This window comes from Phodopus roborovskii, unplaced genomic scaffold, assembly GCF_943737965.1.
Source record: "Phodopus roborovskii unplaced genomic scaffold, PHOROB, whole genome shotgun sequence".
Lineage (NCBI taxonomy): Eukaryota > Metazoa > Chordata > Mammalia > Rodentia > Cricetidae > Phodopus > Phodopus roborovskii.
In genome coordinates this window covers 624,093-650,544 of record NW_026125865.1, presented here as the reverse complement: position 1 = coordinate 650,544, position 26,452 = coordinate 624,093, and the positions used below count along the sequence as shown (strand labels likewise).

Sequence of the window (26,452 nt, the reverse complement as noted above, 5' to 3'; positions counted from 1 at the left end):
GATGAGATGTTTTATGTCCAGCTACTTTGTGCTGGCAGAAGGGGCTTCTTTCAGAAGTTTGTTGCTCTGTAGTGAGTTTATGAGAACATTGTTTTGATTTTGTTCTGTGTGATGGACCTAAAGATAGCAGAGATTTGATCCAGGAACTTCTGAAAAAGTTTAATGACAAGGTAAAAATGTATTTATGAAGATAATAAGGAGGAAGGAAATGGCAGGGGCGCTGGGGGTGGGGGGAATTCAAGGGAACCATAATCCCATCCAGAGGAGGATGATTATTGTTGAATATTTTTGAGCCTGGTCCCAAGACTTGGGTTCTGTCCTGAACCTGTTTGAATCTGTTGATGTAGAAGCAACATTGTACTTGGAAGAGCACACAAATCTCTCTATTTGTAATAGTCAGGAAATATAATCGTTTTTAGTTTTGGAGAACAATAGCAGGCAATAAACCAATCTGACCCTGAAGGATGTCAAGCTGATCTGAGATTTCTTTAAGGTTTTCTGAGAGATGGCAAGAAAGAGAGGTTAATTGAGTGAAAGAAATTACTGGTTCTAGTGTTTCAGTTCTGACTCTTGTATGAAGTAGCAAGAAGAGGGATGAATTATATGGCCCTTTAGCAATGCAAAAGATATTAGTGTCAAGAAAAAAAAAATGTGAGGGGGATTTTTAGGAGATCATGGGTGACAGCAGAGGTAGGTCTGAATAGGGAAGTCAGTTAGTATTTGCCTTTGGCTGGGAAGTTAGGTCCCCAGCAATATATTGAGAACCAGAAGACTCAGAAAGATTGAACGTGGTAAGGCCAGTGAGACAGATAGTGCCAGAAGGACACTAAATAGTCTTGTGGAGCAAAGGTGGTGTTGGTGATATTGCATTGATAAGGTTTGGGGGAACCAACAGGAAGGACACATAGAAGTGGGGTCAATAAACACATAACAGAGTTTTGTGAAGGATGCTTATTCTGGACTAGTACAGTCTGTTGTTTTACAAACTTTTGCCAAAAGTTAAGAAGCACAGATTATTTAAGAAACATCCCCTCACAATTTCAAAGGACCCTTAGGATCTTAGAAGGTGAAGTGAAAGCTGGTGGTGAGGTAGGGAACACTTGGCTAGCAATTTGAGACAAGTGAAAACACACATTTAGCAAGGCGACTGAGGGGAAGACCTTATATAAAGTAGTGGAAGGGGGATGGACTCAGAAACCTGAAAAATCTAATCTCTCCCTGAGGGATTTTTAAAGTCTTTGAAGGGCCTACTCTCCTCATTTAGTGTTGGTCAGCTTGACCAAGACCAGGATGCCTGCTTGGCTCACAGCTGTGCCTTCATGACCATTCAGTCCATCATCCAGGGACATAACTGGTGGGAGAAAAACCTTCCAGGCCTCTATTTTAGATTGTCATCATTTTGTATTTGTTAAGGAAGAAGCCAGCCACTTTGGAAGTTTGCCATCTTTAGTACTTACTCCTGGTCTATCTGATTGCCTGTCAATGAATCTGTCCAACTCCTATTCCTTAGGTCCCTACTCTCAGAGGTCACGCTAACTGCTGTTAGAGATTTCAGGGCACAGACTGCTTTAACTGCTTCATAGCTAGCAAAAGGGGGAAGGCAGAAAGGGCAGCAGTTAGAGTGTCTCAGAGGAGGGGCCACAATAAAAACAACAGATAGCAAAGATCCAGAACATAAAATAGCCAGGTGATGACAATGAGCATCCTTGAAGGGTGTTATGCAAGAGAGGAAGTATGTGTGACATACATAAAGTGAGTCTTTTAGTACTATTACAATTCTTACTGAGAATGTACTTAAGCAAATACTTGGAACAGTCTTTTTCTTATTAGAAGGTGAAATCAGGCAAGAAAAGCACTTTAAAAACCCTTAGTAGGCTTTGTTGTGGGTGTTACTGAGACTGATTTTGTTTTGTTTTGTTTGTTTTGTTATCAGAGCCCTGTTGAATGATCAGGTCTCAGCTGTTTATTATGGCAGACTCCCCTACAAGGAATGGGTGCCTAAAAACTGTGAAAGAAATCAGTTAAAATAAGCATGTAGTTGATCCCTGCATCCCTGGGATGAAGCCTACTTGTTCATGGTGGATGAGTTCTCTGATGTGTTCTTGGATTCGATTTGCCAGTATTTTATTGAGTATTTTTGCATCAGTGTTCATGAGGGATATTGGTATGTAGTTCTCTTTCTTAGGTGTGTCTTTGTGTGGCTTGGGTACCAAGGTAATTGTAGTCTTGTAAAAAAGAGTTTGGAAATGACCATTCTGCTTCAAATATGTGAAACACTTTGAGGAGCATTGGTATTAGCTATTCTTTGAATTTCTGGTAAAATTCTACACTAAAACCATCTGGCCCTGGGCTTTTTGTTGTTGTTGTTGTTTGGGAGACTTTGGACGATTGCTTCTATTTCATTAGGGGCTATAGGTCTATTTAAATTGCTTATTTGGTCTTGACTTAATTTTGGTAGTGATATCTATCCAGAAAATTGTCCATTTCCGTTGAATTTTCAAATTTTGTGGAATATAGGTTTTTAAAGTATGACCTGAAGATTCTGTGTATTTCCACAGTGTTTGTTGCTATGTCCCCTTTTCATTTCTGATTTTTGTTAATTTGCATATTCTCTCTCTGCCTTTTGGTTAGGTTGGATAAAGGTTTGTCTATCTTGTTGATTTTCTCGAAGAACCAACTCTTTACATTGATTCTTTGTATTATTTTCCTAGTTTCTACGTTATTGATATCAGCTTTCAATTGGATTATTTCCTGGCATCTACTCCTCCAGGGTGAGTTTGCTTCTTTTTGTTCTAGAGCTTTCAGTTGTGCTGTTAATTCTCTAACGTGACTCTCCTCCATTTTTTTCATATGGGCACTTACTGCAATGAACGTTCCTCATAACACTGCTTTCAAAGTGTCCCATAAGTTTGGGTATGTTGTATCTTCAGTCTCATTAAATTCTAGGAAGTTTTTCATTTCTTTCTTTATTTCTTTCTTTACCCAGGAATGGTGCAACTGCGCATTGTTTAATTTCCATGAGTTTGTAGAGTTTCTGTAATTTCTGTTGTTATTGAATTCTAACGTTAAAGAACAGTGGTCTGATAATATACAGGGGTAATTTCAATTTTTTTATAACTATTGAGGTTTGCTATATTGCTGAGTATGTGGTCAATTTTAGAGAAGGTTCCATGTGGAGCTGAAAAATAAGTATTTTCTTTTTGTTTGGATGGAATGTTCTATAAATGTCTTTTAAACCCAAATGGGTTATAACTGCTGTTAGTTCCTTTCTTTCTTTGTTAAGTTTCTGTCTGATGGTCCTGTTTAGTGTTGAGAGTGGTTTCTTGAAATCTCCCACTATAAATGTGTGAGGTTTTATGTGCAATTTGAGTTTTAGTAATGCTTCTTTTACAACTGTGGGCACCTTTGTATTTGGGGAATAGATGTTCAGAATTGAGATTTCTTCCTGATGGGTTTTTCCTGTAATGAATAAGAAATGATGTTCTATCAGACTGGAGTCCATGAGCTCCCCCTTGTTCAGGTCAGCTTTTTCTGTGGGTTTCTCCATCCTGGTCTTGACCCCTTTGCTCATCACTCCTCCCTGTCTGCAACTGGATTCCAGGAGTTCACCTCGGTGTTTACCTGGGAAACCAGCATAGGACCAACCCAGATTCCCTGAATGTGTTGTTAGTTGGGAGGACTGGGCAGTCTATGGAGCTTCTGATTTATAAATACTGATTTATAAATACTGATAAATACTGATTTTATATATATATATATCATATATGTGTATATATATATATATCCATACATACACACACACACACACACACACATATATATATATATATATATATATATATATATATATTTCAGAAATGATCTTCATCTCATTTGATTGATTTTGGTTTAAAGATATTAGGATTGTTACACCCACTCATTTCTTGGATCCATTTAATTGGAAATTCTTTTCCCAACCTATAATATTTGTCTTTGAAATTGAAGTTTGTTTCTTGTATGCAGCAGAAGGATGGATTCTGTCTTCATATCCATTCTGTTAGCCTGTGTTTTTTTTATAGGCGACTTAAGAATATTAATATTGAGGGATATTAATGACTGGTGATAATTCTTGTTTGTTTTGGATTTGTTGTTGTTGGTATTTTGTGTGGATTTCACTCCATTTTTCTTTTGGCTCTTATTAAAGTGGGATTATCTATGTTTTTGTGTGTGCAGTTAACTTCCTTGGGTTGGAGTTTTCCTTCCAGAACTTTCTGTACTGCTGGATTTGTGGATATGTATTGTTTAAATTTGGTTTTGTCGTGGAATATCTTGGTTTCTCCATCTATAGTCATGAAAGCTTTGCTGAGTATAGTAGTCTGGGCTGGCATCTGTGGTCTCTTAGTGTTGGTAGAATATCTATCAATGACCTTCTGGCCTTCAGAGTTTCCATGGAGTAATCAGGTATAATTCTGATAGGTTCACCTTTACATGTTATTTAGACTTTTTCCATTGCTGTTCTTAATATTCTTTCTTTTTTCTGTGTATTTGGTGTTTCGATTATTATGTGGCAGGGGGACATTTTTGGGGGTGGTAGGAAGTGCTAAGTGATGCCTATTCTGTACTCATGAGGTTATGCTAACAAATCAAAATCTCATTTCCTCAGCGTTCATCCTGGGGAACCAATTAATTTATTGTGCTTACTTCCAGAGAATTGGTAAGTGGTTACTGATGGGAGCACTGGTGACCCAGAGGCAGTCATACTGAAGACTCTTCACTCTATATGTATAAGGGCATTCCCTTAGGCACATAGGTAGAGCCCCTTTTCTCTAGCCTTCCCCAGACTATCATCCTAGATCCTCCATAAAACATTAAGACCTCATGTAATTAGGACCTAATTGTATATAACAGCTTGGATGGCCCTGTCTATTTTATCTTTCTGTGACAAGTCTAGCTGTGGTCAATTTAGGCATGAACACCTTAAGGCTACAGTTGTTTAGCTTGGAAGATAGAACATTTCTTAGTCACTGCTATATTGCTGTGGAGATACCATGACCAAGGCACAAATGATAGCATTTAATTGGGAACTCACCATTTCAGATATTTAGTTCATTATCATTATGGTGCAGAGCACAGCAGCATGTAGTCAGGCGTTGGAATGGTAGTTGAGAGGTACAACCTGATCCATAGGCAGAGACAGAGACAGAGAAAGAGACTGGTCTGGGATGGACATCTGAACCTGAAAGCCCACCCCTAGTGACAAGATCACATCTACTCTGACAAGACCACATCTTCTAGTTCTTACCATCCTTTCCTATAGTTCTACACAAGGCCACAGGGCCACATCTTCTAATCCTTATAATTATTTCTAATAGTTCCACATCCTGATGATTAAATATTCAAATATATAAGCCTATGGGGGCCATTCTTATTCAAACCACCATAGGGCAAAATCCCTGAATTCTAAATGGTAGTAGACACTTGTTTGCTTTTAGCCTGATCTGTAGGACAAATTTAAGTGAGAAGCACCTGCTGTCAAAGAAATAGAACTTTATTTTTAGTACTACATAAAGTTTAAGATTCTATTGTTGGCTGTGATGTAAACCAAAGTAACTTCTCTCTTGTAGAGGGGAGTGGTCTGACAGTGCAACCTAAGCAGTAGCTTGAACAAGTGATAACTAATAAGGAAAGTACCAAGCCCTTGTCAGGATAGGAAGTTACGTATTGCTCCAAGAAAGGGGAAAAGTTACTCTGACTTAGGGTCTCCCTGATCTTATGTATGTTTGTAACATATATTTAAATTTTTAGATGAGAAAGCAAGCTCTATCAGTATTTAATGTGATTTTGGGTTTTTGTTTCTTTGGGGGTTTCATTTGTTTGTTTTTATTTTAAAGAGAGCTATCTGGATTGGGAGAAGCCTCTAAATGTATCATGGAAACACTCAAACTTAAAACAAAGCAAAACATTAAAATTACATAACGAAAACAACTTGGAGATCTGGTGTTACCTTCTTAGTCTAATATAAAAAGGGGTGCAGTGATGCTCTGATGGTTCGGTGGGATAGGGAAGTTTTATAGTGCTTACATTTTGGTTTATGCCGTGTGGTTATGTTAATCAAGATGGTGTTAAAGTCACATGGGATTTATTCGTTTTATGATGTTAATAGCCAAGGTATTTATAAGTCCTATGTTTGCTTTCTGCTCATATTAAGCTCAGTTCCAGGGTAAAGTGAGCTCATTCTTCATCAGAGCACATATCCCTGTGAGATCCACCATCTCATAGATTAGATGTGGACCATTACATCGTTTTCCTCTAAAAGATAGTTTAGTTAGGTTAGTATGAGTATTTGAAATATCATTACCTATGACTAGGCAGATAGGACCAAAATAGCAAAATAAACAAAGGAAGGATTTCCAAGGTCCTAACTCAAGGAAGCAGAGTCTATATGTACTTGTTAGAAGGGCTAGAATCAGTGTGAGGTCTTTCTCAAAAAGCTTCTGAAGAGGCAGAGAGAAAAAAATTTAAGTATTATTTATTTTCAGTTTAAAACAATAGTGGGCCCCCCCTCTCTCGTTCACCATTGCAAAAAGAGACAAAGGAAGAGTGGGAGATACAAGTGCTTGAAACCTAGTGCTAGAGAAATTTTCAGGAATCTACAAGCTAAGACTCCTAGCAATAGTAGAGAGAGTGCCTGAACTGGCCTTCCCCTTTAATCAGATTAGTGACTACCCTAATTGTCATCATAGAACCTACATCCAGTAACTGATGGAAGCAGATGCAGTGACCCACAGACAAGCACTGGGCTGAGCTCCTGGAGTTCAGTTGAACAGAGGGGAGGAGGGATCATATGAACAAGGGGGGGGGGGTCAAGAGCATGATGGGGAAAACCAAAGATAGCTGACCTGGGCTAATGGGAGCTCACACACTATGGACTGACAGCTGGGGGACCTGCATGGTACTGAACTAGACCCTCTACATGTGGGTAACAGCTATGTGGTTTGATCTGTTGGGGGGGGGCAGGCAGTGGCACCAGGACCTCTCCCAGGTGCTTGAACTGCCTTGTTGAAGCCCACTCCCTATGGTGCAATACATTGCTCAGCATTGACACAAGGGGGAGGGGCTTGGTCCTGCCTCTGTTTGGTAAGCCAGAATTCACTGACTCCCCAAGGAAGGTTGTAGGAGAAAGGGGGGGAGGGGAAACTTGGGTTGATATGTAAAATGAAAAATATTTTTAATACAAAAGGATCCAAAGATTAGTCTGTCTCTATGTGGAAAATAACCTCACTAAGGAATGTCCATCCTTCTGGCATCTGGATCAGATTACACCTTGACCCACATGAGGTAACATCACTGTGGAGACAGGCCTTTAGGTAATAGAGTAGTTTTAGTTTCTGTTCTCGGGTTTCTAGTTACTAAACAGTTAAAATTGCATCCTACAATATATAAACATTAGGGCTAGAAAGAGGAGTATCTGAGGAGACCTTTCTTGTTACAGAGAATAAAATCAGGGAAAGGGTGTCAGCAGTTCAATAGTCACACTTTCTATCCTTGTACCACAGTTGTTGTCACTATGGGCATCTCTATATAAGGAAATTGATAATAATAAGCTATGCCAGAAATATTCTACCCATTAGCTGTCCATATGGGTGCAATGCCTTTACTTCTTGGACTGTTTTGTGGTTTCCCCTTCTCCCAGCCTGGTCCTAGATGGGGGTTTTAGAGTCCATTGAGAAAAACATGCTTGAGTTTGAAGTCAGGGAGCCAAATCCCATCTCAAAAGCCCGTTTCTTAGTGAGTTCAGACAGCACAGGACAAACATAATCTACACATCATGGACGGTTGTTTTGTTTATGATGCCACTGCTTTTGTCCTAGCAGCACCCATTTGGTGCAATAACACAGGATAAAATTCTACTGTAGCATGCCTGGGATAACTTAAAAGAATTAGTAACCTTGTAGACCAGAATCATCTTCATATTGTGGGCAGGACTCAGGTGGTCCCTCAGAAGGGAAAAGTTCCCAGATCACAATTGGACCATTTGTGTCAAAGAAAAAGAGCCCCATGTAACAGCAATTCAGACCTGAGCAATATAGGGTGAGCTTCAGGGATTGAGGAAGACAAGGATGACAGTGGTGGGCAGATTATGGAGAGTATGGGGGAAGAGAAGGTGTGTGTAGAGAAGCAGAGTGGGGCAAAGTTTGATGGGGAGAAGGCTTGATGGCCAGATCAAAACTTGTGAGGAAGTTTTGGGAAAACTGGGCTTACAAGTTTAAAAGATAGAAATGACAGAACAAAGAGAATGACATGAGTTGAGTTAAAACTCTCTCCATTCATGTGGTAATAAGGCTGCTGGAAAGCATGCTCCCAGGTGGCATGAGGTCATCAGGTTGTATAGCAGCCACGGTTCAACCATAGTGAGTTTGAAGAATGGAATGACTCTTGGAAGGTTCAGAAAAGATGAGAAATGATAAGTGGAAAAGGGCTCCTGGCAAAGGAAGAGACCTGATCAGGCTGGATCCACCAGGAAGCCCTTCCCAGGGTTTTGCATCAAATGTAAGAAATGAGTCAGTGGTGGAAAATGAAAGAATAGACTCAGTTCAACTTCAAAACAAGAGTAGATTTTATAGGTCTCTGGACTTTTCTCTAGAGTCAGTTTTCTATTCAAACCAATAATGGCTTCCTCTTTTATGGTATCTCTCTCTCTCTCTCTCTCTCTCTCTCTCTCTCTCTCTCTCTCTCTCTCTCTTGTCTATTCCTCTGAGACCTACAAGGATGACCCCAACTACCTTAAATGCCCTTCCCTGATAATGAGATTGATGACTAACTTATCCACCATCATAGAGCCCTCATCTAGTAGCTGATGGAAACAGAAGCAAATCCCCACAACTAAACACTGAGTCGAACAGGAATCCAGATGCAGAGAATGAGGAGTAATAAGAAAATGGGGACAAGACCAGGCGACAGAAACCCACAGAGACAGCTGACCTGAACAAGGGGGAGCTAATGGACCCCCAGACTGATAGCTGGGAAACTAGCATTGGACCGAATCAGACCCCCTGAACATGGGTCTCACTTAGGAGGCCTGGGCAGTCTAAGGGACCTCTGACAGTGGAACCAGGATGTATCCCTGTTGCACAAAAGGACTTTGGGAGCACATTCCCCAGGGAGGGATACTCCCTTAAGCTAGAGGCAGGAGATAGGGCCTAATCCCTATTCCAATAGACTTGACAGATTTTGTTGATTCCTCCTGGAAGGCATCATGCTCCATGTGAAGTGGGGGGAGGGGATGGGATGGGAGGGTGGTGGGGGGTATGGGAGTGAGGGAGGGAGAGAGGGAGGATGGGAGGGAGAACTGGGGTCTATATGCAAAATAAGAAAAATAAAAATATAAATAAATAAAAAAGAGTAGACTTTATTTGCCTGTGAAGTTGGTGCCTCACCCTGCAGCTTTGTATCCAAGGGCTTGGGAGAATGCACCTTGCTGGACCCAAGCATCAGTTGTTGTAGTGGAGAGTAGGGAAGACAGAAGGCATGCATCTTTTTAATAAATGTAAACTACAGGATGGGTCAAAATCAGATTGCCTATGATTGAACTCCTTGGTTTCAGTGAATGTGATAGAGTTTGGATAATTTCCAGGTATCTTGAAGTCTTGGGCATCAATATGACTCTGGCTTGGAGGGGAGGGATTTTTTTTAAACCATATTATCTAAAGGGGGTAAATGGATATTATGTTTCTATACTTTAAAGAGTAGTAAAACATTAATACTAATTGACACATATCATACCAAGTACAGGCATATTTTACTATTGTTTGCAGTCTCTACAAAAATGATGCAAGGACTAAAGATACTATGTCAGATAATATGCGTGAAGATGGAATGAGAATTAATATAAATAACATCTAGATGAAAATACTTTACACATACCTTAAGAGAATATCAGAGACTATTAAATCAAAAACTTAGCAGATGTTGTATGTAAGTAACTCATTGTTATTCAACAACAACATAGGTAGATTGGCAGTAAATTGTAATAGAAAGCCAGATTTGGTGGCACATGTAATTCCAGCACTGGGTAGAAATAGAAGAATCACCATAATGTTTACGCCAGCCTGCTATATATAGCAAGTTCCAGACTAACTATGGCTAAATAGTGAAACCTTGGCTCAAATAAATACATTAAATTTAAAAGTAAATGGTATTTATCCCTAGTGCATGAATAGACATTGGGAGCTCATTCCCCGATGGAGGGATACTCTTTCAGCCTAGATACATAAGACAGGGCCTAGGTCCTGCTCCAAATGATGTGACAGACTTTAATGACGCCCCATGGGAGGCCTCACCCTCCCTGTGGAGTGGATAGGGGTGGGATGGGAGATGAGATTGTTTCTAATTTCAATAAAAATTTATAAAAATTAAAAATGAACATAAAAGTACTCACTGATAAAAAAAATAAATGATAAAGAGAATTTCAAGTTCAATGCCAGCGTAGGCTACAAAATAAGATCTGATCTGTGTCAGAAAAGATAGGGGGATATAGTGGTGACTAGTTTTATCCAGCACTCAGGAGGACTAGTCAGGACAGTGACAAATGAAACATAGTATTGAAAAAGTAACCAAGGAAAGTGAGAGACATTATAACCCCAAATGAGTAGAGATCCAACATCTAAAACTCAAAATATATGAAAAAAAAAACCCAGAGAGAAATTAAATGAGAAATAGACAAACATATAATTATAGTTGAGGACTTTAGCATCTGTTTTCCAGTAACTGACAAAAATAACAGAAGACAAGAATATAGTAATGGGGGAAAAACAGCCAACAAAATCAGTTACATATCACCAACAACAGCACAGCAGGATACATGTTTTCAAGCTCTAATATAACATGACAATATAAGCCACATACTTGACCCTAAAGCAAGCATCAACAACAATAAAGGAATGATTATCATACAGAGTAGACATTCTGACCACAGTGTCGTAAAACTAGGATAACAGCAAAAGGCTCTGGGCAATTTGTTACCAAAACATTTCTATATAATCTATAAGGCCTCAAAGGAAATGTAAAAACATAAAAGGCTTTCTTGTTTGTAAGTTAGCATGAGAAAATCTTGGAAATTTTCATCCCAACTCATATAAGAAGAAAAGAGGTAAACAAAATTAACAACTTTTCTTAAATACATTGAAAAACTGAGTTTGACATCCTCAATAAGCCAACTAAAATAATCATATTAATAATGGAAATCAGAAAAAGGAGATTTATTCAAGGTGACCATACTGGGAAGAGTGACAACGAGATCCATTCAATTCCTCAAGTCCATCTTGAGGTCCTGAAACGAGATTAAAATTTAAATAGAGGGCCAGAGATAGCCACATCTGAGCTGTCCTGGACAAGGTATGGCTCTGTACACCTCTGACCCATTACTGTCTGGGCTTTACTCTTGTCCTGTAAAATGGTCTGACAAATTGTTAGATCTGAGTGAAATCTCTTCTTGTGAGATACATTTGCCATCTGGCTAGAGCCTCTTCCTTCTACTAACATGAGATTCCTAGGGCAATTCCTATTTCTTTGGGGTCCATTGTTTGATGGTTAGATTGAGAGACAACGGTGTTTCTTTAAAATATCTTCATTTTTGCTAGGCTACTAACAAGAACATGGGACAAAACACTATCCCCTAATTTGGAGGGATAGACACAAAGATGTAAAGGAATCACAATGTATCAAAGCACAAGTCAATGACCAGAATCCTCAAATGGGAACTAGTACAACAGTATAAACCTTTGATCTTTAATTGAAGAATTGCTGAAGCCTTGGTGTAGATAAATTTAGGAGTTACAAAAATACTTTGAGACCTTTTGTATTATATGTGACTATAGTAGTTGCTGACAATGTATTCTTTTGTACACTATCTTGTTATGCCTTTTGTTAATAACAGACATACTTTACTCATATCTCCCACTCTATCTTCTCCCTTTCACCCTTCTGTTTACCTTCCCATCAAATACTGTACCCTTCTTCTGTCCTATCATACACATGTACATGCACATATTGTTAATCTAGTATGAGAATTCTTTTTCTTTCTGCCATTACTCTCTCTTGTTCCACCCCACAGACACCCATTAGACCCTGTGCTCCCCCTTCCTAGTCACATCTCTGTACACACATACACACTTAAATCTAGGTTCTACATATTTAAAAATATGATATTTGTCTTTATGAATCTGGCATATTTATTTTTCCTAATTACCTGATGATCTCCAGTTCTTTCCATTTTCCTGAAAATTACATCATTTTGATCTTCTTTAAACTTGATAAAACTCTAGTGTGTTTGCCACATTTTCTTCAGTCATTAATCTCTTGATAAGCATAAAAACTAGCTTCATATCATACTATTGTGAATAATGTGGCAATAAACAGGGATCTCTGCCATACTGACTTATAATTTAAATATATATCCAAGGGCAGTATAAATGGATCATATAGTGGTTCTGTTAGTATTTCAAGGGCATGCCAGTTACAGTCCCACCATCAGTGTATACAAAACACTTTTCCATACATCTTTACCAGCATTTATTATGAATTGTATTCTTAGTAGTCACTATGACTGAGGTAAGATGGAACTTCAAAGTACTTTTAGTTTACATTTTTCCTTTGTCTAAAGGTGTTAAACATCTCTCAAGTGTTGATTAAAGATAAGTTACATAGACTTTAGACACACAAAAATAAGATAGATGATGGAATATTTTCTTCAAATCTTGCTGAATGTTAATGGACTAAATATTGTTAACTGTGACTCTTATTTGATAACTGTTGTGTGATATATTTTGCTATTTTAAGGTTAAAACCCTTCTTTTATTTTAGACAGAAAAGAGGAGATGATGGGAGATGTCATTCTGTAAATATGTTTCTCATACTGGTTAATGAATAAAGCACTGTTGGCCAATAGGAAAGGAAGGTAGGAGGGACTAGGAGACAAGGAGAAAAGAGGAAGGAGGATTCAGCATGGAGAGACGGGGGAGACCAGACACTGGACCCACTGCCCGGTAAGAAGACCACGTGGAAATACTATATTAATAGAAATGGGTTAATACTTAAGACAGAGCTAGCCGATAAGAAACAAGTACCTGGCCAACAGCATTATATCAAATACAGAGTCTCTGCATTATTTGGGGCTGGTGTGGCAGCGGGATAAGACCAGTGGCAGGCAGAAAAACCATACTCCTTACAGATTAGATGTATTTTTTATTTTAAATATTTTTGAGATTATAATATCATTACATTATTTCCCAAAAAAGGACCCTGGATGGCCAAGGCAATCCTGAACAAAATAAATAATGCTGGAGGGGTTACCATTCCAAATTTCAAGTTATATTATAGAGCCATTATAATAAAATAATTTGATACAGGTACTAAAACAAACATGTGGATCAATAGAACAAAATTTAAAAAAAAAAAAACATGAGCACATATAACTTTAGCCCATGTGATATTTGACAAATATGTCCCCCAAAAAAGTGGAGGACAAAAGCATCTTAAACAAATAGTGCTGGATGTTCACATGCAGAAGAATGAGATTAGAACCTTATCTGTCACCTTGCACAAAAACTAATTCCAAATGAATCAAAGACCTAAACAAAAAACCTGAAACTGTTAGAAGGAAACATAGGCCATACCCTATATGATATAGGTGTAGGAAAGGACTGACTGATAGGGGTCCATTTCCCCAAGAATCAAGGCCAACAACTAACAAGTGAGATCTCATGAAACTAAAAAGTTTCTGCACAGCTAAAGAAACAAGTAAAGAGGATGACTACAGAATGGCAGAGACTCTTTGCCAGTTGATTAATATCCAGAATATATAGAGATCTCAGAAAACAGAATTTAAAAAAAAAAAGACCCATTTAAAAATGGGCTAAGGATCTGAACAAAGTTACCAAAAAAAAAAAAAAAACTAAAAACGATTAAGAAATAAATTAGCATATATTAATTATACACAGCAATAGATTTCATTATTTTCTTATTTCATTTTTATACATATACATTTTCATAATGCTTCTCAATCACATTCACCTCCTATTATCCTCTTATCATTCTCCCATTCCAGCTGATCCTCTTTCTCTTCCCCACGAGTATCTCTCTTTATTTTCTTGTCTTTTCTCCTTTCTTCTCTCCCCAACCAGTGTGTGTGTGTGTGTGTGTGTGTGTGTGTGTGTGTGTGTGTGTGTGTGTGTGTGTCCCAATCCCTGGAATTTCATTAGGGTTGCTTACCCAGGAACATGGATAAGAGTATGTTTACAGGAACGTGGGAACCTTACTACTCAAAGAAAATGTCTTTCCCTTCCCTAGCAACCATTAACGATGTGCAAATCCTCTCATAAGCTCCTTCTTCTATGAGACAGGCTCTTGATGGAGACCAACGCTGTGCATGTAATCACAGCTGCTGTGAATCTTAGAGTGCTACATCCAAATCTGTGTCATGCCCCCTAGTCAGATTTCTTCACCATTCTCCCTTCTTCCTCTGACCCTTGCATTTTTTTCTGACCTTTTTTTCATCATATTTCCTTAGCTTTGGAGGTGGTGATATAGATGCATCATTTGGGGCTCAGCATTCAACAATCACTTATTAGCACTTTGGCCAATTGAGTTTATGCAATTCCTTATGGCCACTGCAAAAAAAGAAGCTTCTCTAACAAAAGTTCACAGTGGCATAAACAATTGTTGAGAAGAAACGTGATAGGTATGTCATTTCTATTCATAAAGCAGCAGAAGTTTTCCCACTAGGATCTATGAACTCTTTTAACACAGACTTTTGACCAGTTTTATAGTACCATATATGAATTCCCATCCACGATATGGGCCTCAAACCCAAACAGAAAAGCTGGTATTTTATTTCAGAGGGAGGGAGGATGCTGGTTCCACTTTTGTTTGTACATCTAAAATAAATGATTTAGTTATTTATAAAATTAGTTTTGTACCATTTCTATCATTTAAAGGTAATTAAAGGAAGGAAAATGTTAAATTTTGAAACTGTGATTTTGACTATGTTTCTAATGCAATATATGTTAATCTGATGGGTGAGTAGACGAGGAGGTTCTTTTATAAGTTTTAAAAAAGAGATGACAGAGAGCTCATTCCAGTATATTTTCCCCTAGGCATTCTCATCTTCACTCAATAGAGAATGGGGTGATACATTGTAGAGCCCTGGAGAAGGGACAATACAGAGAGTAAAAAAATACAGCCCGAGGTAGTTGAGGTAGTTAGGTCAAGCTGGGACTTCTTTGTCCCATTGTGGTGCATAAGAATATCTACTGCTCAGCGCCCTTATCTCCGTGTGCTAGAGAGCACTGTAGCAAAGTGAGGACATACTGAGAGCATGTTTTAGCTTGACCAGATGCCTATCTGTCAAACAGCCCTTCTAGGGCTTCTCTGTGGCAGCCCCCCTCCTCTTGCTGGGATCACTCTCAGAATGTCACTAGTAAGATAACACTGTCAAGGGAGGGAGAAGGAGGGCTAACTAAAAATAGCCACCTAGAATAAATCAGCCCAGGAACCAATCCCTAGTCTTTCCACTGGGAACGGAGGGCCTAACCAGCTCCAGCCTAGGGTTGTAGTAGCTCTCTGAAGAGGGTCAACTAGGGCCTTTGCACTTCACAGAGGGGCCAGGACTGCAACTCTGTTCAGCACAAGCTCAAGCTGAAGTCCTGTGAGTATCTCGGACCCAACTTTCAACTCTTGTCAGCGAGGTGTAAGTCTTGCTCTTTTTGTTGTGGCCAGCATCAGGGAAAGCTGAGAAGGCAGAAGGGAAGAGCCTTTAGAAGGAAGGGAGGAGATCGTGGAAGCTTCTTGCTTTATCTGATCTAAAGTGTGTCTGTGGCTTTTGTTAACTTTTTTTGTTTTGGTTTGATTTCAATTTCTAAATTTTTATTCCAAAATGTTTTCTGTCTAATTTTAGTTGTGGTGGTGCTTTTTGGTACAAGACTTCACTCTACCACATTGCCTGGCCCTGAACTCCTTCAAAGTAGAAACCCTGCCTCAGGCTTCCTAGTGTTAGGATTACAGTATGGGCCACTATGTGTGGATACATTTATTTATTAAGGAATATGTGTGATTATCTGCCATAGAAATAAGGTTAAAAGTTTGGTTGTCTGTCCCTACATGGCATTTGCATGAACTGGCGTACGCAGTACAGTGGCCTTTGGGCCATCAGGACAGTTTTTCAAGATGGAATAAAGAAGGTGAAGCTTAAAAATAGCCCACTAATGTCTTAAGGAATGTTCTAGCTCCCATGAAACCATCTACTCTCCCTATAAGAGTTCTTACTCTGGGTACATGAATTCTAAGAGGGCCTTAGATAAAATACAAAGGATTTTTTTAAAAACTTAAAAAAATAAGCAATTTTGTCTCCTAACCCCTAACCTCTAACTGAAACTCAGCACATTTTTCTGAGATAAAGCTAGGCAGCAAGTGGTAGTAGTGTTACAAGTTTGTATGACTTGGTCACCAGAATAAATCACAAGCATATAGTATTACAATATGGCAGAGGTCCTGGAATTGCATTGACCGTCAACCACCACTTACAAATTATTAATAGATCTTGTTGTTTATTGTATCATAGTGTTAAAAACGGTTTGATGGCAACATTTTAAGATATTTGGTTCTTTAATTATGTATGTAGTACTTTATATACTAGAAGCATAACAAAAAGGACCCATGACTTTGACTTTACCTTTATCAGGGTCACAAAGGAAATGTTTAAAATAACTGCAACTACAGGGATGAAGAAGAAGTTATTTGTTTACAGTGTATACATGCTAACTGTTTATTAATAATCTAGAGCAAGGTAAAGCTACACAGTAGACTAGCTGGATTTTCTAGTTCTTATCCAATTGAGGCACAGTTTACTCAAGCGCAAGCAGCCATGATTCCTTGTGCTCTGGGGCTCATTATAATATGAACTGTACTGTGAACACATTGTATGACCTAGGTGAGAACCTCAGCATTTCCTCCACCAGAACTGTCCCCAAAATGAAACAGGAAGAAGGGAATCCCAATGGACTACCATGAGAAAAGATATGTAAATGGAACTTCTATTATAAAAGTTCCTGAAATGCAATGTGATGCTCAAAAGTTAAAAGCCACAGTGTTACTACACATGAAGCAAGGGAAAGGGGTATGTGTTTCATGTTATAATACAAAAAGGGGGAGGATGAGAAGTAGGGAAATCTAGATTGTATTCTAACTCTGGTAGCATGCATCTGGCTGACATAAGGCACTTCACAAATGTACTAACTTCCAAGCTCTAGTTTCTACCATCTTCAAAATGAGAGTATTACTTATTCTACATGTGAAATACCTTTGAAAAGTACATGCTTATAAATATATTCTGGGTTCACAATAACAAGATAAATTCACAATAACAATGATATGATATTAGAAAAGTCCCTGGAACCTGCCAAGCTTTGAATTCCCCATCTCTATGGTGAAGAAATTAACTTATCAGTAAGAGCCATTCCAACTGAGTTTTTAAAACATTAAGTAGGAAGCAATAATCATAGAAAACCACAACATACACACTATAGTTATTTTTCTAATGTGTTTCCTAAAGTAGTTGATAAAAAGAGTCATTGTGAAGAAATAAGTATAGAAAGAAAATAGTATTGTAGGAGTAATTATTTCTTTCCTGAAGCATGAACTATCATTTGTGCTCATTGATGAGGAAATGTAACCACAAAGTAGAGAATAGTCATAGAAATCAATACTCAAAGCCAGGTGTCTTTGTGCACCTCTTTAAACCCAGCATTGGTGAGGCAGAGACAGATGGATCTCTGTGGATCCTAGGCTAGCCTCGTCTACATAGCAGGTTCCAGGACAGCCAGGGCTCCAGAGTGACTGTCTTAAATTTTTATTTTAAAAAACAGAAAATAAAAAAGAAATCAGTAATTATCATAATTTCAAGCTAATTTAAAATTGTCTTCATTAGCATATGGTGATGGCACAGTGTTTGGTTTCACAAAAATATTTTTTCAAATGCATCATGTCCTTTGACCATATTTGCCCCACTATCATTATTTTCTCTCTACCTCTTACCACCTTCTTTCCCCATTCTACCTCATTCTTCCAAAAAGTCTACTTCTACCTTGATGAATAGACCTAAATAATTTTAAGTATTGTATAAATCTCCAGGATCTGACTTATTTTACAAATATGATGTCCAGTTATATCCATTTTCTTGAAAGTGACATCATCTTATGTTCCTTTATTGCTGAATAAAGCTCCACTGTTTACATACACCACAGTTTCCTTACCATTGAGTTATTGTTGGATACCTAGGTTGATTCCACAACTTGGCTAGTATGAATAGTACTATTATTGACATAGATGTGTAAATAACTCTTGGTATGTTCACTTAGAATCAGGTATATACCCAGGAGTATTACTGGGTCATATAGTAATCCTATTTTGAGTTTCTTTTTATTCTAGATATTTATACCTTGTTAGGTGTATAGCTAGCAAATATTTACTCCTGTTCTGTAAACTGTGTCATCATTCTATTAGCAGTTTATTTTACTGTGAAAAAACCTTTTACTTTTATATAATTACAGTTGTCAATTCGTTGTAGTTATTTCCTGTGCTATTGAAGTCCTTTTCAGAAAATCATTATCAATGCTGATCTCTTGAGGTGTTTGTCTTATTTTTCTTCTAGTAGTTTGAGAGTTTTAAATCTTACATTAAGGTCTTCGGTACATTTTGAATTTATTTTTCCTGTAGGCTGACAGATAGGGATCTAGCTTCATTCTGCTACATGTGGATATCTAGTTTTACCATCACCAAATGTTGAACAGATTGTATTTTCTGTGATTTAGTCCTTTTACGCCATTGTGAAGAATCAGATAGCTGTAGGTGTGTCGATTTATTTCTAGATCTTGTATTCTGTTGGATTACGTGTCTGCTTTTGTGATAGTGCCATACAGATATTGTTTGTGTGGCTTTGTGTTATAAGTCTTTGATATCTATAGTATAGGTGATTCTTTTGGCTAGTTGGGGCCTATTTATGCTTCAGTATTTAATTTAGGATTATATTCTTTTTTCTGTGAAGAGCATTGTTGGAATTTTGATTTGTATTGAATTAAGTCTGTAGATTGTTATTGGTAATATGGACATTTTCACAATATTAATTCTGCCAATCCATGATAACTTGAGGTATTTCTATCTTCTTCTGTCTTAGTCAGTTTGTTTAGTTATATAATTTTCACTAAAAAGGACTCTTCTATCAAAGTTTATACCAGGGTATACTTCTGCCTTAGGGGTTCTATTGCTGGGAAGACACCATGACCTTGGCAGCTCTCACAAAGAAAAAACATTTAATTGGAATGGCTTTCATTTTAAGAGGTTTAGTACATTATTATTATGGGGTGACATGGTGACATGCAGGCAGACATGGTGCTGGAGAAGTAGCTGAGACTTCTTCATCTGAATAGGCAGGCGGCAGGAAGTGGACTGTGGCACTGGGTGTGGCTTTAGCATATATGAGACCTCATAGCTAGCCTCCATGGTGACATAATTCATCCAACAAGACCACACATACTCCAACAAGGCCACACCTCTTAATAGGGCCAGTCCCTTCAGAGGGCCATTTTCTTTCAAACCACCACACCTTTGAAGCTATTGTGAACGGGATAGTTTCATAGTTTCTACTGAGATTCATTATCAGTATATAGAAAGGCTATTGAGTTTTACATGTCAGTATTTTATCTTACTATTTCGATGGTTTTGTTTTTTTTTTTTTTTTCAGTAAAGTCTTAAGGGATTGTTACGTGGTCTGAAAATATGCAATATGGGTAAGTTGACTTCTGCCTGTACAGATAAGTTAGTTGATTTCTGCCTTCTTTTCCTTTTAAAACAATCTTTTCTCATTTTACATACCAATTCTAGTTCCCACTCCTTCCTCTTCTCCTGCTGTCCCCAACTTCCCCCAACCTACCCTCATCCACTCCTCAGAGACAGTAAGGCTTCCCATGGGGAGTCAACAAAGTCTGAATTCTCTGCCTTTTTATGTTGCTTTTACTTCTTTGTCTTATTGGATAAGATAAGACTTCAAGGGCTACATTAATTTATTTCTTTCTGTGTTTTTTACTTTCTTTTTATTTATTCTTTGTGTCTTTTACATCATGCATCTTGATCCAATTCATTTCCTGTCCCTTCATATCTGCCCTCTGCCCCTGCAACACCCACCCCAATAAAATAAAATAAAATTTAAGAGAAAAAAGTAAAACAGGAAAATATTTTTAAGGAAGTTGTAGAATGACATAGTGAATCATGAACCCTTATATCTATATATCTTTACTTGCAAGTATTCATTACAAAGGGCCATTGGTCTGTTTTGATGCCTCAGGTTTTTGTTACACTATCGATGCTGGGGCCTCCCTGGAACTCCTCTTGGATATCCTGTTGTTGAATTGTGTTGTGGAGATCCTGCAGGTTTGGGTCTGCAGGAGGCCCCTTCTTGTACTCCAGCAGATCATAGATGGGGTGGATGTTGGGGTAGACCATCTCAAACCCTGTTTCTTGCCAGCTCTCCCCCATCTTCACCACCAGGGTGAGCTCTCCAAAATTAGCCCAGTTAGTTCACCCTTTGTAGTGATGAGCAAGATTTGGGGCCAGTTCTGCTTTCACACTCTGCAGGATAAGCTTCCCCATACCCACACCTCTACTGTGTTAGGCAAGATACAGGGGCCACTCAGCTGAGTGCTGCAGCTGGTGAAGGGCAATGTCAGCACTAGTGATCGTATGACCTCAGGGTCAGCTCTCCCATCTGCCACAGTCAGCGAGGGGCAGGAGGAAGGTTTCTTTCCCTTACCCACACCACGATATGGCAGATGAGGCAAAACAGATTCCTATAGAAGCCACAGTGCATTGTGATGACCACTAGAGTTATGTGAACATAAATTATAGAGAAACTAACTCAACAGATACATAGTGGCATGGTCTAGGGTTTAAGCTAAGTCCCTTATTGGGTCATAGGTGACTTACTGAGGCCTAAAGATTATTGAGGGAAGAAGAGTTGAGGTTTGAGTCAAAGCTCTAGACTATATTTAACAGAGAATGGTATAAGGCTTGAGTCAAAAGATGGAGAAGCAGAAGGTTCCGAAGAAGTGTAAGCAATCAAAGGCACTCTTGATTGGGAGCAGTCCTAAGGGAGAAACTATTCATCATCATAGGGAACTTGCTCTGGAGACCTGTTGTTTCTGCAATCTACTTGCTTTCATTTTAATTATATTATTTGGGATGCTACCTCTTAATTTAAACAGTCAATACCCTTACCATCTATTTCTTAGGCACAACGGCAGACAGAACAGTATATGCTAAGTCACCAAGCTATGAAATTACCTATTTTGACAGACATCTTGAGTCCTAAAATAAATGAAACTGAGAAACAGGACCCCAATAGATGAGTACCCTAATGGTGAAGGTCAGAAAGTAAACATAGATTTTTGATAGGGATGCTTAGTCTGTCTCCCTCTTTTGTTCCCCACAGATCTGTAGTTGTTACTTCTGCACAATGAAAACAGTGCTATTCCAATAAACCAGAATGAACCTCATGGATATTGCCAAGATCTTCTCTCTTCTGCAGCCTGAAAAGGAGGAGGAGGATACTGACACCAGAGAGAAGCAGGCTCTCAATCAAGCTGTATATGAAAATGACTCCTGTACCCTGGACCACCTTCTACACCAGGAACGCTATAAACGGTTCATCAACAGCAGGAGTGGCTGGGGAATACCTGGAACACCCTTGCGTCTGGCAGCTTCTTATGGTCACTTGAACTGCGTGAAGGTTCTCCTGGAACATGGTGCTGATGTTGATAGCTTGGATGTCAAAGCACAAACACCACTTTTTACTGCAGTTAGTCATGGTCATCTGGAATGTGTGCGTATGCTTCTAGAAGCCGGTGCCTGTCCTAGTGGTAGCATCTACAACAATTGCTCTCCTGTTCTCACTGCTTCACGTGATGGTGCTGTTGCTATCTTACAGGAGCTCCTAGGGCATGGCGCAGAGGCCAATGTCAAAGCTAAACTACCTGTCTGGGCTTCAAACATAGCTTCATGCTCTGGCCCCCTCTATTTGGCTGCAGTCTATGGGCACCTTGACTGTTTCCGCCTGCTTTTGCTCTATGGGGCAGATCCTGATTACAACTGCATTGACCAGAGCCTCTTAGGTCGTGTTCCACAACCCCGCACACTTCTTGAAATATGCCTTCATCATAATTGTGAGCCAGAGTACATCCAGCTTTTAATAGATTTTGGAGCTAACATCTACCTTCCATCTCTCCCCTTGGAACCCTCACAAGATGATAAAGGCATCAAATTGCTGCTACAAGCCCGAGGTGAGTGGTGATCATGCATACCTGGTAGAATGGGTCTCAGGGTTCCAAGTCATCTAAGCCTTTCCCTCTGAGTTGACCTAGGGACAGCTCCCTCTTCTTCATTTTCCTGAGCTCCTGTGGAGAAAAGGTTAAAGATTCCACATGAGTGAAGGGGTCACCAAGATGGGGTATGCAGAAAGCATTTATAGAATTTCTGGTCTTAGATATGCCAGTAACAGACTGTTTTGATGGCCTAAGCTTCTCTTCTCTAGGCCTCAGTGTTTCCCCATTGTTACCATGCACTGGGAGACAGTTGGGACAATTCTTAGAAGGGAGAGGGCATTAGGACTGTAGCAGCCACAGCCAAGTAGATGTAGTCTTGGTGAGGATAAGTACACTGAGAATTGTTGCTCATAATCTCTTTCTCTTTGCTGTAGCCACTCCGAGGGCACTCCTGTCTCAGGCTCGTTTAGTTATCCGCAGATCCCTATTCCAGGCCAAGCAGCTGCAAGCCATTGACAAGCTGGATATCCCCCCTGTGTTGATTAGCTACCTCAGACATCAATGATAAGTTTTCAACCTTCCAAGGAACCCATGATACCTCCCAAAGATACCTGGTAAACCAGGGAGCTTGAGTATAATACAACTCATGACTACTCTGATGTATTATCCTCCACAATAAAGTCTTGAGCAAAGTAAGTCCTGGTGTCTGCTGTTGAGTGTGGGAATGGGGGAGGTTCATGGGGAAAGGGTTTGATCTGCCATAGGGAAGGATAGTCAGAGTTCTGTTCCTGACAAGCACAGAGATCTTGTGGGCTGAAAAAATGAAGAGAGAAAACTGACCCATTGTGGCACCTTCTCAACAAGGCTCTTGGTAAGAGTTTGCTGCCCTGGTATAAAGCTTTTGAAAACATCCAAGTATATGGAAGACTCCAAGTGGACTTGGATTCCACATATTTTTTCTAGTATCTACTCTAGCCCATGTTGACTATTCTCAAAGTAAATATCATTATCTCTATCTGGGTTAGTTGCTAGAAAATTATGCCCATTGGAACAGTGCACAATCTTCTGTGGTATGTGAAGCACAGATTATATGGTTACCCCTAAAAACATTTGGACACTGAGCATGTCAAAAGACTTGCAATTGAAACTATTATTGGTATACACAAAATATCCAACAAAGAGGGCCTGAAACAGCCCCATTTTCTACATGAGGTTACTGAGATACTGGCAAAATTAAATGTCCTTGTGTTGGGTAATAGCACCTCTCCAGAATACTTCTAGGTATTCTTTTTCTAGTTGCCAATTCAATCTTCCTTGGCTTTTTTTTTTCTTGTCACTAACCCTCAGTGAGAACCTAATAGCCCCATTCCCTAAACTGTCAATGCCAACTTTCCGGAAGTCCGAGTCTTAAGTACTTTAAACTTCAGCTGAGCTCTAGATCCTTGCCTGTGGAAGAGAAGTCTAAGGAAGTGTAGCTTTTGGCTTCTAGCCTGCTTGCTAGCTCCTTGCTAGGCAGTCCAATAAGCAGACTTTATTCAGTATAAAGGCAGTGTATGTAGGCCAAGAGTAGTATCTGGCCTTGCAGTGCTTCAGATTGTAGATAAACTGCTTCAAAATTGTCACTTACTGTATTTTAGCATCCTTGACCTCAATTAACAATGAGCCATTCTTTCTAATCAGAATTGCCCTCTTTTCCAGAAATTATATTCCTAGAAATGTATGGGTTGGCTCCACAGAATTTCCTTATTCTGGACTAGGTACTGTATTTCAGAAGTCATATCACCCCTGGTGTCTTTCCCTTTGCTCCTTTTCTGCCTTCTTTCCTGTCTATTCGTTTCTCTTTATTTAAATTTCCAACCTTAAGTTTATTTCTACCTATATGTAAAACATTAAAATGTATCTGTACATAAAGCACTACATGATATTTCAATATATTTATACAATGTCCAATGTTTGAATCAGGTTAAGAATATTATTTCCTTACATATTTATAATTTATGGTAAAAATTATAGTTTTTCCAGTTTTTTGAACTGTCTATAGTGCAGTGATACTATCTATAGTTACTCTAATGTGAATTAACAAACCAGAATTTCATGGCCATTTTAAAACTAATCACCATTCTATTTTTAACTTCTATGAAATATTTAACTCATTTTATAATTCACATATGACTTAGATAATTGAGTGCTTTTTTTCTATGCCTGACCTCTTTCCTTTAACATCATTAGTACTAATTGTTACCAGAGGCTGAAGGCATGTGGAGAAATGGAATGGGAAATTACTGATTACAAGATCTAATTTTCAGATAGATAGGAAACTATAGTCAATAACCATGCAGTATGTTACTCAAAATGACTAAAAATAAAATTTACATGTCAAGCCATAAAATTATAGGCAAATAAGATGATGGGTATGTCAATCAGCTTGATGTAATCATGCTACATTTAATGAAAATATTACATTATTTCTCATTTTCATATAAAATTGTGATTTGTTAACTATATTTTTCAAAAGAAACCTAAAAGTTACTTTCACTTTTACAAATACTTTTATATGCTGGAGAATTTGTTCAAATAATCATTTTATGTAGATTAACTCATTTGACAAGTTATCATCATACTCATGGCCATTTGATAGATTAAAAAACTGAGATCCTGTTGTTAAATAACTGATTACAAAAGAAGTAGTCATTCACAAATCTACAGAATGGGGTGAATATACCTACCTAGACAACATCCTACCAGGGCCTTTATTAACTAGCCATTTTCTAAATTAGCTATATCTGACTCTGTGCAGTATTAGCTAGCTTCCTTAAATCCCCCTCCCCCCGCACTGCATACTGCTTTTCTTCTCACAATTAATTGGTACTTTAGTGCGTCCTACATTCCAGAGCAGGAACTCTCATGTCAATATACTACTGAATCCTCCCATTCTTCCTTCTTGTCTTAGTCTGTGCTACTAACCAAGACTAAGTATAAGTACTCAGGATCCCATCTATCACCAGCCACCACCCTGCACCAGATTATCTTTCCTTTTTCTTTTAAATTTTAAATTACATATATTTGATTTATTTGTTGTGTGTCTGCCACAGCACATATGTAGAAATCACAGGATAACTTTTGGAGTCATATCTCTTTTCACCTTTAAGTGGGTCCTGGGAATGGAATTCAGGTAGTCAGGCTTAGAGGCAAGCACATTTATCCACTGAGATTCTTTGTCTTCTGTGTAACTGATCTCTTTTTCTCAGCATACAAATAAGCTTACATGCTTCTAGCATGTAGAAACAAACATGCGCTTCAGGGCCATCTCTATCACTACCTTTTGTAGCCAAACTTCTATAATAAGGAAACTATTTTCTTTTTCTTTCCTGTATGCAAAAGCAAAGAGCCCTTCTTCTAGCTCAATTGAGTTTGGGCCCTCTATGTGCCTGATACAGCAGGATGAGATTGGAGAACCTTGAGCTCAGTTGGGATGAGTTTTTTTTTTTTTTTTTTTTTTTTTTTAATCATAGCCGAGGTTGGGGTGAGGGGATTTTTAAGGTTCAGGGCCCCTGATTGGCTGACATTCATCTAGGGGTGTCATAGTAAAAAAGGGGATGGGTGAGTGTTTGGCTAAAGCATCCAGTGATCCTGTTGGAACATTAGGTAGGAAACTATTTTCTTGATCCATACTGGTTGGTGAATATCCCACTTCTGCTTCCAGGTGGTGTTTCCATATCACCAGTGAATTTCTAGATCCATACCCTAGGGTATATTTTTCTTTTACAATCTTCACCACAAGGTACCATCACAGTCTTCAGCTACTTCTGTTTTCAGAATACATGCAGAATCCAAATACTTCTCACCACATCACTGCCTTTCACCTAGGTCATTAGTGGAGGCAGTACTCTCTGCGCCCTTTTCCACTCTCTGTTCTCCATTATATTAATTACTATCTGGCATAACTATACATTGTACAGAAGTATTTTGTTTACTATGTTAATGCTTTCATTATCGTAATGGAAAGCAATGAAAACGACTAAAAATAGATAAATAAAAGGCAGTAGTATTGTTATGGATGAGGAAAATGAATGCAATGGAAAAGGGGATTGTTATATGTTATATCCAAG

At 38.6% G+C, this 26,452-nt stretch overlaps 1 protein-coding gene across 1 annotated transcript; it reads left to right on the top strand.

Moving 5' to 3' along the window:
• Positions 1-21,535: 21,535 nt before the first annotated feature.
• On the top strand, positions 21,536-23,020 carry Asb12 (ankyrin repeat and SOCS box containing 12). Its single transcript, XM_051178860.1, has 2 exons — positions 21,536-22,361; positions 22,778-23,020. The coding sequence occupies exons 1-2, from the start codon at positions 21,569-21,571 to the stop codon at positions 22,906-22,908; spliced, it is 924 nt and encodes a 307-aa protein (XP_051034817.1). The 5' UTR covers positions 21,536-21,568; the 3' UTR covers positions 22,909-23,020.
• Positions 23,021-26,452: the final 3,432 nt, after the last annotated feature.